Raw genomic sequence first — 20,319 nt, 5'->3', positions numbered from 1 at the left:
AATTCTCAGATGGACTTTCAGTCATCGAGAGCACTGAAATATCTCTACCAGAGGCATTTTCACTTAAAAAATAGAAATGTTGAAACACTGAAAGCTGAACTGTACACCTTCAATCTAGTCAACTTCCTAACATCTAGAGTTTTTCTTTAGCTTGGTTCAGAGATTTTTAATTAGATCTCATCTCTCATGACCCAACAAAAGCGTCAAAAGACATACCAATTTTCAAATAGATCCTTTACTGCTGAGTTTTTCATTATTTATTTAGATAGATGTGACCAAAGACTTCAATATCTCAGACTTATATTTTGGTTGAATGACAGTAAACAGGTCTCCAGCATAAGAGATTTCATTCAGTGCGTTACAATCAGAAAAGTGCCTCTACAGATTACTCCATGGGGTTCCATATGTATTGGCTCTCATGCTCTCTCAATGACTTTCACAGGAAATTTGCTCAAGTTTACAAGTCAGAAGTTTAATGTTCTAACTACCAGGGTTGCAAACTCTTCCTGGGATCTGAAAATACAGCTAGGTTCTTTCTGCCTTGTTTATTATCACCAGTAATAAAGAATCTCCATTTAGAATTTAGTTGACAAGCATTGTTGATGATGCGCAAGACAGAACAGAATCTGAAATTATGTAGCTGTGGAGTAAATTTCACTGCTGCTCCTGGGAAAGCAGTAGCAGAAACTGAAGAAGCAAGGACTTAATTGTCCCATTGGAAATAGGAAAGGGAGGAGAGTCTCTTATTTTCCTCTTCCTATAGTTCCCCGCCCATCTCATCACAGCAGTACAGGACTTAGTCCAGTCTCTGCTACAGCTGTTAGAAGCATTCTTCAGCAGCATGACTGGTTCTGTAGCCAGTATTTATACTGACCAGTATCTTGTCTTGTATATTTCATGTTGCTGCTGTATTAGTTTCCGATTACACCATTGGTGAGTCGGCAGTTATATTTTTCACATCATGGTTAATATACTCCATGGATTTTTTTTTTATTACTTCCCACCATTTTATTAGAAGAAAACCTTCCAAAATATTTCTTCACTTTGTAACTCTCTGGACTAACCAATAAGTCCGAACATGCTAATCCTAAATATCTAGATCCGGTTTGTAAATATCTGATAAGAGAGGAGATGCAGGGCATGAAGTTTTGCATGGGCAGATACCACTAGTACCTGGCTCTTTGGCTGGCAGGGACCACACTGTTACCTTTAAATCCAATGGGATATGTCTTAAAGATTCTTCATCTAAACCCTGGATCCTCCAGAATTTTGAGTTGCATGGAATTGTTTCTTACAGTTCTGCAAGATCACTTATACCAGGTCTACCTATGAGAAGCTTCCGAGGTAGGACAACGGAAAATGGGCAAGCTTTGTGTACTGAGGAGCCTATCATTGCCATGTTCTGTGACCAAGATTTTGTGATATCCTTTGACCATGAATTACTGTCCTTTTATACCCTCGTTAGTCAGGAAAACTCGAGGGATTTGATTCTGTCCTAGGACTGACCCTCTGGTTTAGAGCAGGCAATCAATGACATGCTACACTTGACAAGTGTTATGTGAGTATGCCCTTCTCACCATGGTATTAGCTGCAATTAAAGTTCTTCTGCCTTATATCATTGCAGCCACGCAGCACAGCAATGTTTTGAAATAAGCATTCAGCATTCTGGTCAGACATTCCATGATGCATTTTTCTGCTGCAGTGCTGTACATGTTCTGGGATTTTTTTGTACTGCGCATTGTGAGATACCTGCCATAAGCCACCAGAATTCTGGGGTTTGGGGTCAAGTTTAGTAATTACCATATTCCTTCTTGTTTCATCCCATTATCCATCTCTTTTTTTTTGAGAGCCAGCTGGTGCCATTTTCAAAGCACTCTCAGGCAGCATTGAGGAAACATCTGCAATTGCTGCAGTCCTCACAGTGATGAATATGAACAGCCTGCTGCTAGCATATTTAAAGTTACGCAGTGACTTCAGGACCAAGGCAATAAGGCCACATGAGGAGGAGGCTGAAATCAAGCAAACACTTCTACTACACTTGGTGGAGTGCCACTTTGGGGCTTGGCCAACTAACACTAACAGGTGGGAGGGTTGCAGACCTGGGAAGACCAGCAGCTGTGGCAGAATGCCACTTTCCTAGAACTTTGTGCAGAGCTCATCCTGGAGCTGCAGCGGTGGAACACCCACATGAGAGCTCCCCTCAGCATGGAAAAGCACATGGCCATCACTATCTGGCAGCTCACTATTCCCAATTACTTCCAGTCAATTCCCGAACAGTTTAATGTTGGCAGAGCAGCTGTTAGGCCTGTTATCAGTGCACACCTCTATGACATCAAGAAAGTGCTCTCCCCTTGGATCATAAGACTAGTCAGTGCATAGATGGTTATTTAATGTGTGCTTGGTTGGGGTTCCTGAATTGGAGCCATTAATGCAACCCATGTGCCAGTTCTTTGTCCCCTCCACCAGGTCTCCGAGCTTATCGTTAGAAAAGAGTATTTCTCCACTGCAAGGTCTGGTTGATCACCATGGAAGATTGACAAATATTTATGTGGGCGTGGTCTAGAAAGATCCTTAATGCTAAGATTGTGAGAAAGTGTGGACTGTTTTCTGCAATGGCAAATGGAAATTCTGCTCCCATGTTCTCTGTGGACATTGATATTGTTTCCATTCCACTACCCATTCTGAGAAACCCAGCTAACTGCTTGCCTGGTTTATGAACCCTTTTGGATAGGATTGTCTTGTTTAACTATACCCAGAGTAGTTGCAGAATGACTGTGGCATGTTCATTTGGAAGACTGAAAGGATGGAGGATCCTGATGATGAGGCTGATAAGAAAAATTGTATTCTAGTGATAGCTGCTTGCTGTGGTTTGCACAGCCTTTGTGGGAGAAAGGGAGACGAGAGCACAAGACAGCCGTGCCATGGATGGGAGCAGGAAGTGGGCAGACTTGGTGATTGTTTTGAACAGACAGATTAGATTGGAGGCCTCTGTGAAGTGATACAACTGCTTTTGCACAGAGTGAGGAATGCATTGTGCTCATGCTTTGAGTCTAAGGGCCACTTATGAAGAATGTATATGCTTTTGTATAAAGCATTTATCAGGATTACCGAATATGTCTTCTGATGTATGTGTACTGATATAAGGAATTAATCATATTTGATGTGGGCATGTTATCACCTTTTATGTAGAGTTTCAGTGCAATTTGTGTAGTTTGTAATACAGTGCTTCTATTATAGTGCCTTTTTAGATGTTGTTGTGTATGTTGGGACAATGATGCTGTCCTTAAAGTGCCTTAAAATCTCTTCCTTTTTTGAAATGTATGCATAGCATGATTTGAGCAATTTACTTCAAAATAGTTCATGTTGGCTTAAAGCTAGGCATTAATAAAATTGAGTCAGAAATACTACTCTTTTGCTTTTTCTTTTCTGAGTGCACTGTTACAGTAAGTGCTATTCCTTCAGAGAGTCTCCTAGTTAACACACATGGTGTCTCCCTGCCATATAGTCCTATTTGAATGTATCATTCCAGACATATTGAAATTGGTCCTTTACAGTTTGTGCCTCTGTCTCTGGTTCAGGTTGATCCTCTGGCTGTGTTGTGTGGTGATCCTGGACTCTGGGACTGTCTGCTTCAGAGTTTACTGGGTTGACAAGATCCTGGTTTTGAGGTTCAGTCAAAGCCCACAGAATGCTGCAGTTGAATCGTATTATCTCCGACAAATAGACTGTCCAGCTTCTCATGGTACCAACCGACTGTGCTTGCTCTCCCACAGATCCTATTGTACTCGCAGTCTTGTACTCCAGCCAAAGCTCCTTTGCCTTACTGTGGCATTGGAGGGTGTCCCGGTTGTGCCCTATCCTGCATTTGTGATGATAGCCACCTGTAGTTCTGTGCTAAGGGCCTGCGGTTCCGATGGGCCTGATCATGCTCCTCTCCCCAGAGAGCAATAAAGTCCACAATCTCAGTATGGGACCATGGCAAAGCACAAGGCATGGCTGATCAATAATCAGGATTATGCAAACTCCACATGAGATGGAATCCCAAAGACAGCACCTGGTTGCATGGAACTGTTTAAACGGAAAGGTGACATCTGGTCAGGATGATCCTGGAGCCATAGAGGGTATGCAGGTAGACATGGAGGACGACCCAGGTAGCCAGCAAAGCAGTGCAGGATACTAGTAGGATGGCTTGGCATGTGCACAACAGTTGTTTCAGAAGGGGGATGTGGCCATACCTACATTGCTCCAGATGAACTCATCTCCCATCTCCATAAGCCTGGATCCACAGGGGGTTGAAAAACAGAAATTAAATTGCCAGAAGATGCACTACAAATATTTTGTTTGTGGACGGAAGGCATTTTAATGCAAAGTAACTCAAGTTAACCCACAACAAATTTCAAATGGAGACAAGCCCTAAGACCTCAGAACAGTTTGAGATATGAGTCAACTTTATTTACAGGATCAACAGCAAATACAGCTTCCGTCCAGGCAGAAAACAAATGAAGATGGTTAAATGCGCGCGCGCGCACACACTCTCTCTCTCTCTCCCTCTCTCCAGCGCTCCAGCCTGGGTCACAGCACTGACTGGATTTCATTGGGTACCAAATAAGTCAGGCCCTGGCATTTCTCAAGCTTTCAAAAATATAATTAGAAATCTCTGCAGTCCCCTGGCCTATTCATAGCCTATTTTGGCTTGCTCCAGGAACTGGATTTCACCACACAGCTCGTACTTAGCTGAATTTTCTTTTTCTGAGCAGTTTATGCAGCAGAATTCAGTTGCTAGACTTCGGTCCATGAAGGATGGCTGTGTCAAAGTGTACTTACCTCTCTGGCCCAATGAGTCCTTGGTTGATGGCCTTCTCAGCATTCAGATGGTTATTCCAGAATAGGTCTCTTTTCTTATCTCTTTATTGCCAGACCTCTCTAATGACAAACATCCTCTGACCAGATAACTATCCTGCATCTTGATCCAGAGTCTAGAAATGTCATCAATCATCCTTCTGAGCTTTCCAAGGACCGTTCTTTGCACATTTGTCATTCGAAGTGACTTTTCCTCTGTCCATCACCTCTGTTTATAGGATGAATGAGATACAGACTCACTTCTGTGTGCTCCAAAAGGAAACTGACCTGTTTTCCCACAAAGTTGGGATTTCATTGTTCTTTCTTGGACTCCATTCAGCCAAGGATGAGTATTTGCTTCACAAACTGGATGAGAGAACTCTAAGCTACACCCTTGGTGGCCCAGCTGGCGTTCCTAAGCTCCACTACACTTTGTAGCATAGGTGAAAAAGTTCAATGCCAAGCTAGGTCAAAGAGCCTACCCTGTCTCTGTGTGAGCTATCATCTGCAGGAGGCTTGTGCCATTCCCAGAAGACATCAGGGTTCATTCTGCTGAATGCTAGGGGCAACACCGTAGAGCATTTTCCAGCATGTTGAGATGGAGAAAATTTGTCACACAGCTACATGGAGTTCAGCTCACACGCCCTTTCGGACCGATCACTGTTAGATATTGATGCCAGAGAGTGGCTGCTCTGTTTTGGTAGGGCAGCTTGTTCTCGTTAATTTAGATGCCAAGGTTAAAGAGTGAAGGAGTGGCAAGCAATTCAGGCATCTCTGCTGTGTTGAATTCGCAGAGGTGTCTGAAACACATGTGGAGAAGCTGAACATAGAAAATATGTGACTGCTGAAAAGCTCTCTCAGAGATTCTGAGACACACCTCTCTCCAACCAACTGCAGCAGCCAATGTGCTATAGGACCCTGCGAAAACTTTACTTTTCAAGAAGACTTCAGCATGCCTCTTGAAATGGTGACAGAGAGGGCTCGCATAAAAGAAGTGAATGTATCTGTTGGTGCATGCATAAGGTGTTTGTCCTGACCCCCAGGAAATAGGCCCTGCTGCAAGACATACTGATACACAAATCAAAGCGTATCTAAAACATTTTTTTCGGTGGTTGGCAGAGCCATCCAAACCCTGATGTTCTAGTTCTGGTCCTTGAACTTATCTCTCAATCAAACACTGGACTGTTTGTCTTTAGGCCGACAATTACCTGTATGTAGTGCAAAGGCCAGATTCAGTGAGGCTTGAGCCATAGCGTAGGGACTTTACAAACTCATATGACCTTACAGGCAGTGCTTTGCATTTACAGACCAGAGATATGGAAGTCTGCACTTCTGCATCTATAAATGCAGGAACACAAACATTATGGTTTGTAATTTGTGCACCAGCTGAGCCAATGGAAAAGTTTGTGGCCCATTGTGTGAAACTGGTATTGGGGTGGTTGGAAAGCCCTGGGACTATGGCAATTGCTAAACTGGGTTAGACTAGGCATCCAGCAAGTCCAATGTCATGTCTCTGAGTGGCCAGTACCATAAGCTGCAGAGGAAGGTACAAATGGACAATTGAAGGATAGCCTTCCCATAGGGCAGGAGTTCTCAAACTGGGGGTCGTGACCCCTCAGAGGGTTGTGAGGTTATTCCATGGGCGGGGTCATGAGCTGTCAGCTTCCGCCCCAAACCCTGATTCACCTCCAGCATTTATAATAGTATTAAATGTAAAAAAAGTGGTTTTAATTTACAAAGGAGGATTGCACTCAGAAGCTTGCTGTATGAAAGGGGTCACCAGTACAAAAGTTTGAGAACCACTGCCATAGGGGAAGGTTCCTGCTATAGGTAGCACTTGGCCTATGCCCTGAAACATGTTGCTCAAGCCCTGCCACCCCTGGCCCCGCCCTGACCCCACCCTTTCCCCAGTCATGGCCCCACCCCCATTCCAACCCCATCCCCAAAGTCCCCGCCCTAACTCCACCCCCTCCCTGGATCCCTTCCCAAAATCCCTGCCCCAGCCATGCCTCTTCCCCCAGCACACCGTGTTCCCATCCTCTCCCATCCCTCTCTGTCCCACGAATCAGCTGGTTATGGCGCAAGTGTGGGAGGGAGCGGGGAGAAGCAGGACATGGTGACGCGCTCGTGGAGGAGGTGGAGGTGAGCTGGAGCACAGAGCAGGGCAGGGCCACAAGGAGCTGCCAGTGGGTGCTGAGCACCCACCAATTTTTTCTGTGTGTGCTCCAACCCTGGAGCACCCACGGAGTCGGCGCCTATGAGTCCGGTGTATTTTAAAGACTGATTTATTTGGGCATAACTTTTCGGTGGGTAAAAAAACTCACTTCAGATGCATGGAGTGAAAATTACAGACACAGGCATTGTTATACTTACACATGAAGAGAAGGGAGTTACTTCACAAGTGGAGAACCAGTGTTAACAGGGCCAATGTTCACTCCCAGTAATTGATGAGGAGGTGTCAATTCACAATCCATTGTCTACAACCAAGCCCTAAGATAGAACTGAATTTGCTCCAATCCCTCAGACAGAGACAAACACCTACAAAATCTTTATCAAGCATTCCTAAAACTACAGTACCCATCCAGGAAAGTGAGGAAACAAATTGACAGAGTGAGACGGATACCCAGAAGTCACCTACTACAGGATAGGCCCAACAAGGAAAATAACAGAATACCACTGGCCATCACATACAGCCCACAGCTAAAACCTCTCTAGCACATCATCAACAATCTACAGCCTATCCTGGAAAACGATTCCTCACTCTCACAGACCTTGGGAGGCAGGCCAGTCCTTGCTTACAGACATCCCCCCAGCCTGAAGCAAATACTCACCAGCAACTACACACCACTCCACAGAAACATCAACCCAGGAACCAAACCTTGTAACAAACCTCGTTGCCTACTCTGTCCCCATGTCTACTCCAGCGACATCATCAGAGGACCCAACCACATCAGCCACACCATCAGGGACTCATTCACCTGGATATCTACTAATGTGATATATGCCAGCAATGCCCCACTGCCCTGTACATTGGCCAAACTGGACAATCTCTACGTAAAAGAATAAATGGACAGAAATTGGACATCAGGAATGGTAACATACAAAAGCCAGTAGGAGAACACTTCAGTCTTCCTGGACGTTCTATAACAAGTTTAAAAGTAACCTTACTTGAACAAAAAAAATTTCAGAAACAGACGTCAAAGAGGAAACTAAAGAACTAATATTCACTTGCAAATTTAACACCATTAATTTGGGCTTGAATAGGGACTGAGAGTGGCTGGCTCATTACAGAAGCATACTTTTCCTCTCCTGGAATTCACACTTCATCATCAGTTATTGGGAGTGACTACATTCACCCTGATTGTATTGGCCCCGTCAACACTGGTTCTCCGCTTGTGAGGTAACTCCCCAATCTTTGTGTGTCAGTATAACAATGCCTGCGTCTGTAATTTTCACTCCATGCATCTGAAGAAATGGTTTTTTTTACCCACAAAGCGTATGCCCAAATAAATCTGTTAGTCTTTGAGGTGCCACCAGACTCCTTGTTGTTTTTGTGGATACAGACTGACACAGCTACTTCCTGATACTTGACATCCCTTTCTTGAATCCTACTAAGCCTTTTGCCTCAGTGATATCTAAGGCAGTGAGTCCCACCGGTGAATTATACATTGTGTAAGGCCTCTTGCCTCACACAAACAGCTTAACTGATGTTTATAATGTGCGGTGGTATCTTTGGAATGGAGGGATTTGTTATACCTTCCAGTACCATTCCGTCAGGGTTACTTATTCTTTGCCTTTTCTCTGCTTTGACACTGTAGCTTCAGTCTCCATTACCACATCTCAGCCATTATTCAATCCTGGTTGGCCATTCATTTTCCACAACCCCTTGGATGTGGGTGGAACTCTCCTTGACTTGAAAAACTTGCTGTCTTCAACTCCTCCACCCCCAAAGTCCTCCAAACAGAGGCTTCATTTCCTCAAAAGCTTTGCAAGTGGAGAGCCAGGCTGGAAAGAAAAGCCGCTGGATTTTCTCTCCTTGACACCTTGGTCTGATCTACACTACGCGTTTAAACTAATTTTAGCAGCATTAAACCGATTTAACGCACTCATCCACACAACAAGGCCCTTTATATCGATATAAAGGGCTCTTTAAACCAGTTTCTGTACTCCTTCCCAACGAGAGGAGTAGCGCTGAAATCGGTATTACCATATCCGATTAGGGTTAGTGTGGCCGCCAAATCGATGGTATTGGCCTCCAGCCCCGCGAACTTTTGAATTTCATTTCCTGTTTGCCCAGCGTGGAGCTCTGATCAGTATGGGTGGCAATGCAGTCCCAAATCCAAAAAGAGCTCCAGCATGGATCGTACGAGAGATAGTGGATCTGACCGCTGTATGGGGAGACAAATCTGTTCTATCAGAGGTCTGTTACAGAAGACGAAATACCAAAGCATTTGAAAAACATCTCCAGGCTATAATACAGAGTCCACAGCATAGTGCTGCGTGACAAGCGTAACAGAAAGCCAAAGAATCAAATGGACACTCATGGAGGGAGGGAGGGGGTCCTGAGGACTCCAGCTATCCCACAGTCCCCAGCAGTCTCCGAAAAGTATTTGCATTCTTGGCTGAGCTCCCAATGCCTGTAGGGTCAAACACATTGTCTGGGGTGATTCAGGGTATAGCTCATTAATTTATCCCCCTCCGCCCCCGTGCAAGAAAAGGGAAAAAATTGTTTTCTGACTTTTTTCAATGTCAGCCTATGTCTACTGCATGCGCTGGTACATGAGATGCTGCAGCAGTGAACAGCAGTATCCTCTCCCCTCCCTTCCGCAGTGGCAGACGGTACAATATGACTGCTGTCTGTCATCATCATCAGCCCGTGAGTGCTTCTGGCTGGCCTCAGGTGAGGTCGGCCGGGGGTGCCTGGGTAAAAATAGGAATGACTCTGGTCATTCCCAGTAGATAGTACAGAACAGCTGGTAACCGTCTTCATCATAGCAACTGGGGGCTGAGCTCCATCAGCCCCCTCCCTTTCATGTGTAAAGAAAAGATGCTGTACTGCCTCGACTATCATAGCAGCGGGATGCTGGGCTCCTCTCCCCCGCACCTTTTAATGTCCTGCCTGGACTATCATAGCAGCTGGAGGATGCCCTCACCCTCATTTTAATCTCACTAATAAGTCCATGTTTCTTATTCCTGCATTCTTTATTACTTCATCACACAAATGGGGGGACACTGCAATGGTAGCCCAGGAGGGCTGGGGGAGCAGGGAAGCAACGGGTGGGGTTGTTGCAGGGGCACCCCCTAGAATGGCATGTAGCTCATCATTTCTGCGGGATCTAACACGGAGCGGCTGTGCTCTCTGGTTCTCTGGTACACTGGTTCTCTAGTATATTTGCACCATATTCTAGGCAGGACTGACTCTATTTTTAGATACCATAAGGAGGGATTGACTCAGGGAGTCATTCCCATTTTTGTCTTTGTGCCCCCAGCTGACCTCAGCCAGGGGCACCCATGACAGCAGCAGACAGTACAGAACGACTGATAACCGTCATCTCATCATCAATTTATAATAGCATGGCAGATGGTAAAGAACAACTGATAACGTCTCTGCTATCTTGCAAGGCAAATGAATGCTGCTGTGCAGCGCTGCAGTACTGCGTCTGTTAGCAACATCCAGTAGACTAAATGGGCTCCATGGTTGCCATATTATGGCGTCTGCCAGGCAATCCGGGGAAAAAGGGTGTGAAATGATTGTCTGCCGTTGCTTTCATGGAGGAAGGAATGAGTGACAACATTTACCCAGAATCACCCGCGACACTGTTATTGCACCATCATGCATTGAGGTCTCAACCCAGAATTCCAATGGGCGGGGGAGACTGCGAGAACTATGGGATAGCTACGGGATAGCTACCCGCAGTGCAACGCTCCAGAAATCGACGCTAGCCTCGGACCATGGACACACCACCGAATCAATGTGCTTAGTGTGGCTGCGTGCACTCGACTTTATACAATCTGTTTTACAAAACCGGTTTATGTAAAATCGGAATAATCCCATAGTGTAGACATACCCCTTGTATAGTACTGGCTGCTGCTTTATTGTGCTTCTGCTGTTCAGTCCACAAAATATGGCTTGTTATTAATAGAGTCTCTCAGTATCTCAGCTACTGAGTGAGGAAAAGAATCAAAGGAAGCCATTAGTAGGTGGCTTTCACAATTTTGTTTTATTTTATATTGAGGTCAACCTGGTAATTAGAATCTGGAATCCGCACATCAGATCTGCCGCCTCCAAAACACAGAGTCATTATAACGATAAGAAAAGCAAAACCCATATTGATCCTGCTTCTAATCTCCCTGCAGAAATGCTTTCTGATAGATTGTCTCACACCATGATTGACACAGGAAAGCTTTATGTTTGCTTCATTTTTATGAGCTAATATTAAACCATCGGTTCAATTCAGTGCTTGTCCCTGCCCAAACCCATTTGTCTTTCTGTTTTTATGACCTCCTTTGCCTGTCTCTGTCTTTATATCTTGTATGTTTCTTGGCACTGGCTGCTCCAGCTTTCTGGTAATCGTAACAACTCTAAATGTTCAACTGTAGCAGTGACATGTGACCTTATTCTAACTGCAGCACAAGTGCTGCTTCAGAGGCTGATTCACCGTATTCTGTCCTCAGAAAGCAAGTGCCCCAGGGGTCCTGAGTGCTGAGCGTCGCTTAGGATTAGGCACAAAGAGAGCTAGACATTTTGGTCCAAATGTGCATATTCATTTCTCACCACTTGCCTCACCAAGGAGGAACCCTTCAGCATCTAGACACTTCCACGCTCACCCCCAAAGAAGCACGCCGCAGCACTAACTTTAAACCTCTATAAAGTATTTTCAGGAGATTGAAAAAGCCTGAGACCACCCCATTACCTCCCCAATGAGAGCTCAGCACTCAGAGTACAGTCTGACTAGCAGCAAAGAATCCTGTGGCACCTTATAGACTAACAGACGTTTTGGAGCATGAGCTTTCGTGGGTGAATACGAAAGCTTGCATCTGACGAAGTGGGTATTCACCCACGAAAGCTCATGCTCCAAAACATCTGTTAGTCTATAAGGTGCCACAGGATTCTTTGCTGCTTTTACAGATCCAGACTAACACGGCTACCCCTCTGATAGTCTGACTAGAATTGCTCACAGTAAAAAAGAGAGATAATATGTCTTCATGTGCTGTGTTATAAACAGGACTCTGCAACCTGCTTTATGCATGTTGGCCTTTTGGGTGTCCAGGGTTTTTTATTAACAGTAATACTCTGAACTTATCTCAGACCTGAAAGCCCCTATCCGCCCAGGCTGGCCAAGCACTTCGCAGACATTAAAGAAATCACCCTCCCAGAACCCTTGTGTTAATAGTACTAACTCCATTGGGTAAAACGAGCCACCAACTGGTTAAGGGCTGGATTTGGCCACTCAAGCTGAGCAGTACCAAACCCTAGGAATAGCCCATAATGAGGCTGGCAGGAGCTGGCTCCAGGTGACTTTCCCAATATGGCACAGTGAGTTGGCGACAGAATAGTGAATACAACCCAGAAATAGTGATTCCCAGCCTCCTGTACAAACCCTGGAGCATCCCTGCCTTTTGATTGTTATTACTCTGTGTAAATTTTGGTCTGCAAATCAGAGCACATGAAGTATGTCTAAAATACTGCCTGGAAAGCAGTGAGCTTGTATGGTCAGCCCCCTAGCTGGGAGGCTGCAGCACACATGCTCACCAGTGGTTTCAGAGAGGCTGTAAAATGTGCCCAGCATTGCGTTTTCCCTGTCCTAGCCAGATCCAGTCTGCCTTGCACTGGATGGTTCATATAACCCATATGTGATGGGCACACTTTATTCAAACCACCACCCTGCTGTGCAGTGTTATCTGGGAAGAGGCTGTAAGGAATGTGTTGCCTTCCTTGATGCCCTCTTGTGTCAGCTGCCTTACCTGAAGTGCGCACGTGCACCACAACATATGAGAACTCCTGAAGCCAAGGTGTTAGCTGGACCCAAGACCCACAAACTATGGGGCAGTTCAGGTCAAGAACTGGAATTATACAGCTCCAGCCCATGTGGACGGTGGTTGTAGCTATTTATAATCCATAAGGAAAACTGCATAACATGAGACTTTGTGTGTGTGTTAGACCCAAGTCATAATTTATAATTCATGAGCTTTAGGGACAAAGTTTCCTTTGGCAGGTGTGGGGAAAGATGGGTCCTACGGTACAGGCTGGGCAGTGACAGAGAAGTGTTCAAATAAATCAGCATGTGAATAGAAACTGAGGAACAAAGAGAGAGGTGGAAATTGAGAACTGGAATAAAAGGCCATTAAGGGTTAGAATATAAAGTGAAAGGGATTAATGGAGCAATTGGTGTGAACAGAAGGCAAGAAATGGTGATGGGAGAGATCATTGCTAGGTGAACACCTGTGGTAACAAAAATATATTTACTAATGAGAACCTAGTACACCCAGAAGGAACAGCACAGAATGCCTAGCATGCCCCTTATGTTGTGCTGCCATCACTTCAGGTTATGTCAGTCACATTTCACTTTCTGTTGCACTTCTGATTATATTGATCTTTTCGGTGCCAGTCTGTCAGTTATATGGCACCAGAACTGAAGCATTGCTTATGCCTCCAGATGAGGCTAGAGTTTGAGCACCCCTGAGTGACGTAGTACTGATATAGGTCAGTAGTGTAGACCAGACCTTTGGTAGCCAGCATGGTTAGTTAACTTGCAAAGCCACATTTCCCTCAGCAGGTATGTTTCAGATGCCCCCCTCAACCAAGCCAGTCAGTTTGAAATTGATTGGTACACTGACTTCACTTTACAGCCAACCAAGGAGTATGATGACCTTTACCCAATGTTAAATATGGTATTGTACCATACATGCCTCCCTTTGCCTCCTAAAGGTTATATGAAGGAAAAGATCTAGAGTATCTGTCCTGGACCTAACAATGCAGGCTAACTTTTGACTAGCACAATCCTGTGATAAATAAATACATACCTGCACAAAAGAGGAGAGAAACGTCTGTAAAGGGATCCACCGACTGGAATCACTCAATCAGCACAAAGGAAGCTGTGATGTTTCTGGGCAACCTGCTGATATCCAGCTGTTGGAGTAGTCCTCACCACCTCACACCCAGCTTTGGCTGCCTCAGCAAGACAAGGGTATTGAGAGTCAGACTGGGAGAGTTTGGTGGCGATGCAAATAGGGACTCTTCAAATCAGCATGGTGGCTCAGCTGAGTAGTGCCAGGCCTGTGGCAGCTTAGCTTCCATTAGCACAGGACAGGTAAATGAAGGAGGTGACTCACCGAAATCACAGATCTGCATTGTGAACTGCCCTGGTCTACTAACCGCACCTTCTCTGCTGCAACCTTTTGCCATGCAGGCCACAAGAAAGAGTACCAGAAACTGGAGAGGGAAGATTCTGTCCCATGCCAAAATGTGTGCAAGTTGGCTAATTAAGTAACACAACTTTAATTAGTTATTAATGAAAGGAATTGACAGAAGCCATGACACCTAAATGAAAATAGATGGTAGTTTATGCAGAAATGTGGTTGCAATTTTCCATATATTGAGTTTTCAAATTGGGATCTTGGATGGTTTCATTGTTGATCTGCCATACATAGATTGACTTTGGAAATGTCACTGATTTCAGACCAGGCACATTGTTCTCCATGTTCAGATTGCATACAGATGGCTACTATATTGTTTCCCTCACTGGCCCTCCCTCTCATCCTCCAGGTAGCCTCAGAAGCTCACACCCAGAGTCATGTGGTGGTGGCGCTGATGCCAGAGGCACCCTCACAATCTTCTATCAGGGATGTATTCATTCTGATCAGGAGAAAGCAGCAAAATGTTTTGCAATGTGATACTAGGATCTCCAACATTACTCACATTTACATGACCCTGCCTGTGCTAATAGTTCTCTTTGGAGTAAAGAAAGTACATGGCAACTGTCAGCATCTGGTTGGCTTTTAAAATAAGTGTTTCTGTTTAGCTTGAGGTTTTATGTATACAAAAACGTGCTTGCCCTAATGACAAAAATGGTTCCTAGATCAGGTATGCAGTGCCAAATTTCACCAGCAGGTGTCACCTTCGTAGACAGTCCCTCATACAGGGAGGAATTGAGGCAGACGTTATTAAACAATCCAATTTGAAATAGGTGCTTAATAATCATTAATGCCTTACAGTACATCTTGAAAGTAACTCATCCCCACTATTAAAAAAAAACAAAACCCATTATCTAGAAACAAGCCTGCAGCAAAGTGTGTGCTAATCTGTTTAGTTTCCCTGTGACCCAGTGTCTGTTCCTGATGTTCATTTTGCTTTTTCCCTCAGCAATCCCAGAGTTCAGGTGGAAGCAATTGAGGGTGGTGCTCTACAAAAACTGCTGGTTATTCTGGCTACAGAACAACCATTGGCTGTGAAGAAAAAGGTAAGTTGGCCAAAATGTGCGTGTATTAACGTTTCCTAAATATGACATCCAGGTGTATTGTGTAGTCTTGCATTGGCACCATTACATAGTGATGTGATCTGTGTTGCCTGTTCGTTGATCTGTGGTGCTTTATAATGAGGCGCATTCACAGAAGCGGTGTTAGGCTATGTTCAGAGGGTCAGATTCAGTCCTGAGATCTATGGGCATTCCCCCCCTTCCACCCAGACTGATGGGGTTCTGTTCTTCTTTCAGTGCTCTCAAGGTGACCCATGTTATAGTTAACAAGCTGCAGTTGTGTACTGACAAGGAAACCTTGCCACTGTTGTCACCTCATGGCAGCAATAGGCCTTGCCCTACTTTAAAAGGGAAAACTCAGATCACACAGTGAGTTCATACTGTTGGGCAGGCAGTGCTGTATGTTAGTCTGGGAGGGAAGGAGCAGATCCCGACATGAAGATCACAGGCTAATGAATAGGAGTTGATGTTCTGGAGAAGATAATTGCTGCATCCGCTTTGGCATCCTGCCTCAAGCAGGGGCCAATATCTGATGCTTCAGAGGAAGGCGAAAAGCTCTCCTAATGCCCCTAGCTAAATGTGCAGTGCTGTGCGTTGAGGTACGGGATTCTTCACTCTCCCCTTCAGTGATCAGTTTACTTGCTCAAGCGTGAGATCTGATTACCCATACCTTAACATACAAAGCTACAAACGGTTGTTGTTGGCCATAAAATTATTTAGCTCCTTTTCAAATCCAGGCCCAGCGTTTGACTCAGTGACCTTCTGGCACAGTGAATTCCACAGGAGGAGTGGAAAAAGTAGCTCCTGTTACTCAACCTTAATGCACCTGCCATTAATATCAGTGATGTGCTGTCAGTATTTTAAGAGAGAATCCCATGAAAGTGTTTCCCTCTAGCCTATGATAAACTCCTGAGTCTTAAGGAATGTGTGGGCCACAGGAGTGGAGAGACTGAGGCGTTTACTCACTTGCATGAAAAGGTTCCCTCCTTGTCAAGGCTGGGTAGGCAGGTTTGTGTAATGCTGCACTTGCTAGAAATGTTTTACACCATGTTCCTGAAAATGACACTGAGCATTCTGCTGGCCTAGCCCAGCATGTGTGATGCGGGGAGTGTGATGACCTCACAGGACGGTGAGGAGGTATCTAGAGAAGGGTTTGAAAACCATTGCCCTGGAGTGTAGTCTGCTTCATTCCAAAAGCAAAACTTTTGCCTTTTTCAAAGACTTCTGGCAGCATTCAGAGATGGGGTGACCTCACCAGAGGCAGAGAAATCACCCCAATATTTTCTTTAATTTAGTTTACTGACGGAGCAGTAACAAATGACTCCAGAGAGCCCTTTCACCACGGCCTGGAGTTTAATTGAGTGACCCTTGTCTTGTATTATGATAGGGTAAGGTTCTTCTTCGAGTGATTGCTCATGTGTATTCCACAGTAGGTATGCGTGCTTGCCATGTGCACCAGTGCCGGAAGTTTTTCCCTTAGCAGTACCTGTAGTGGGGGAGCACCGCTGTGACCCGTACCCCTAGCGTGGCGCCTCTTTATCACGCTGTAAGGGGAGCTGCGTACTCCCCCACCCTCAGTTCCTTCTTGCTGCCAGTGAAGGTAGTTGGAACTTCGTGCTCCAGCTCTGCTGCAGCACTTCTAGCCTTAGTAGTACAACTCTTCTTTGTAGAAGTTAGTTGCCTGGCTCCGGGCATGCTTCGTGCCCCAGGCTTCAAGTCGCACAACCCCTGTTGCAGTTCTATGCCCAGGAGCGACCCACACTCTGTGTCTTCGCTGTCTGGGCAAGACTCACGTAAGTAGCAATGTAAAATCTGCAAATTGTTCAAGCCTCAAATGAAGCATGAAAGAGAGATCCAACTCTGGGCCCTGCTAACGGAGTCAGCATTGGCCCCGGCCCCGGCATGCCGACCTGACTTGGTGCTGGGCACCGCATCATCGGTGCGGAGTGAGACTCCATCCACTAGTTGGCACCGTTCCCCCACCAAGAAGCAAGGGAAGACTCAGCAGCACTGAGAGGAGGGCGGGTGAGGCCGGACCCGAGTTGGCCAGCCCACGATCCCCCTCGAGAACCAGACCTCCGACTTGCGCTGAGCGGAGTAGTCCGGTCCCATCTGTGCATGCCTCTCCTGCAGCGAGAATGCCATCGGTGCCAGAGGTAACACAGGCAGCGCGTGACATCCTCGCCCTTCTGGTCCGGGTGCAACGCTTGAGACAGGCCCCCAATCCTGAGGGAAGCCACTGCTGGGAGCTCATCAACCCTCCCCGGTCCGGCATAGCTCCCACTCCAAGGACAAGATACCTACCCGTTCCGAGGGGCCATCCAGGAGCCCGTGCCAGACTTCCACTCCGTTGGCCGATTCGCCTGAGAGAGAGTCTCGAGGGTTCTCTGCTACCCACAGAGGTCGCAGGCACTGAGACAAGAGGCGTCAACGCTCCTCTTCCCACTGAAGCTATGGGAGCAGCTCTTGATGCCATCGGCACCGACTCTCAGATTCGAGTGTTCGCTCCAACAGATGTCATGCTCGGAATGCCCCTCAACTGTCATCAGCATCCAGGCGTTGTAGCCATGGTCGCCGGGGGGGATCTAGAAGCAGCACCTCCGATGGATCCACGTCTTCGTCGTCGAGGTCTAAATCTCGAGGTTGGCACTGACGTGGCCGTGGACATTCCCGACGCTCGTATGGCACCGTGCGTTCCTCAGTGACTTTGGCACCCAGCCGCCCATCCCCGGGCCACACCGCCCCCCACGATCAAGCGGCTCCGCTCAGTCCCCAAGCGGTTCAGTGGCAAGGGGCACCTTGGCAAGGGCAGTGGTGTCAGTAGGCACCATGGCCCCAATAACCTGCACTAGCGAGACCCCGTTCAGTGGCCAGGGCAACACAGGTATACTCTACGTCCCTGCCTCGGCACCGGGAAAAGTCAGCTGGTACCGAACCAGCGGCACCGCACCTGAGCTCGGACTTGGGGGTTGAACTACTGGTACTACCTGATGCCCTGGGGGCAGAACTGGTCCCTCACTGACACCAGAGGAATCCATAGCGGTGCCACCACCCACTCTACAGGAAGATTTTAAGGCTCACCAAGTGCTCCTTAAGCGGGTGGCCTCAAATCTCCAGCTTCAGGCTGAGGAGATGGAGGAGCCATCAGACACTCTGTTCAACGTGTTGTCCTCCTCGGCACCAGGCGTTGTGGCCCTACCTCTCCACCAGGGGGTGGCCAATAGGGTTGAGAATTCAATCCTTGAGGGGGCTACTTAGGGATCTGGGGCAAAAAATCAGTACTTGGTTCTGCTAGTGAAGGCTGGGGGCTGGACTTCATAACCCTTTAGGGTCCATTTCAGTTCTGTGAGATAGGTATTATTATTATTATTATTATTATATTGACTTCGCTTTGGCGAACACCGGCCTCTCCGACACCTATTTCTAAAAAGGCAGAAAGAAAGTATTTTATACCAGCAAAGGGGCACGAATATTTGTGCTCTCACCCGGCACCCAGTTCTCTGGTGGTGAAGTCTGTAAACCACCGAGAGAGGCATGGTCAACACGCACCCACCTCCAAGGATAAAGGCTCCAGGATACTGGATACCTTCAGCTGGAAGGTTTATTCATTGGCGAGCTTCCAGCTCAGGGTGGCAAATCACCAAGCCCTACTGAGCCGGTATGATTTTAACTTATGGGGGTCCCTGCCAAAGTTTGAACCTCTTCTCCAGGAAAGGAACAAGAGGGAGTTCGGAGCCTTGGTTGACGAAGGAGTGGCGGCAGCGAAAGTGGCTCTTCAAGTGGCTTCGGACGCGGCGGATACAGCGGCCCGTTCAATGGCCTCGGCCATTTTGATGCACAGGGCGTTGTGGCTCTCACTTTCAGGGCTGTCTGCGGAGTCCCAGTCCCTCATGGAGGACCTGCCCTTTGATGGGAAGGCCCTGTTTGCGGATAAAACAGACGTCCGTCTGCATGGGATGAAAGACTCCCACACCACCCTGCAAACTCTGGGCCTATATGTCCCTCCAGCAAAGGACAAACCCAGGCCACAGACCTCGGCCCTTCCAGCTAGAGGCAGATATGAGCCCCTACCTAAGAGGCCGAGGGAGCAGAGATGCAGGTCCCAGCGCCAATCCCACTCGGCCCTGCGACCTGGCCCCTCAAAGGGCAAGAGGCAGGGGAAGAGGCACTTTTGACTCTTCGTGAGGGGCCACCGGGCCTGTTGCCAGGGAAGCCCCCCAGTTAATAAGTTTGTGTTCTGCAACCGTTTATCTGCCTTCTGAGTGCAATGGTCCCATATAACGTCGGACCAGTGGGTCCTCAGCACCATTTCCAAGGGCTACATGTTGCAGTTTGCTTCGCCCCCCCACTCCGGAGGTCCCCGGGGACCTGGAGCACTCCCTCCTTTTAGACCAGGAGATGACACACCTCCTCACCCTGGGCACGATGGAGAAAGTACCTTGGGAATTCCAGGGCAGAGGGTTTTACTCCCGGTATTTCCTGATTCCGAAGGCAAAAGGCAGGCTCAGGCCCATCCTTGACCTGCGGAACCTCAACCAATTTATGGTCCATTACAAGCTCCGTGTGGTTTCCCTGGCCTCTATTATTCCATCCCTAGACCCGAGGGATTGGTTCGCAGCCCTGGACCTCCAGGATGCATATTTCCACATCCATATTTTCGAGGGCCCTCCACTTCTGGGTAGGGTGGGACCATTACCAGTTTATGGTCCTTCCCTTTGGCCTCTCCACAGCCCCAGGGTTTTTACGAAATGCATGGCGGTAGTGGCAGCCCACCTCAGGAGGAACTGGCTGCAAATTTTCCCATACCTGGACGACTGGCTGCTCAAGGGCAAGTCTCGATCCCAGGTGCAGGCCCAGATGGAATTTCTGCTGGCCACTTGCAAGAGTCTAGGCCTAGTGGTGAATGAGGACAAGTCCACGTTGGTGCTGGTTCAGCGCGTACACTTCATAGGGGCGCTGTTAGACTCGGTGGTGGCTACGGCCTCTCTCCCCCAGGACAGGTTTG

General features: G+C 47.0%; 1 protein-coding gene across 1 annotated transcript in view; it reads left to right on the top strand.

Annotated features, from left to right (window-relative positions):
- The window catches only part of SIL1 (SIL1 nucleotide exchange factor), a 202,471-nt gene that overhangs the window by 158,866 nt on the left and 23,286 nt on the right, over positions 1-20,319 (top strand). The window contains 1 exon segment of the mRNA XM_030572036.1: positions 15,203-15,299. Coding sequence (XP_030427896.1) covers positions 15,203-15,299 — 97 coding nt within the window.

This window comes from Gopherus evgoodei, chromosome 8, assembly GCF_007399415.2.
Source record: "Gopherus evgoodei ecotype Sinaloan lineage chromosome 8, rGopEvg1_v1.p, whole genome shotgun sequence".
In the NCBI taxonomy this organism is placed as follows: domain Eukaryota; kingdom Metazoa; phylum Chordata; order Testudines; family Testudinidae; genus Gopherus; species Gopherus evgoodei.
Note: the sequence above shows the minus strand (reverse complement) of the source record. Positions and strands in the feature narration are given on the sequence as shown.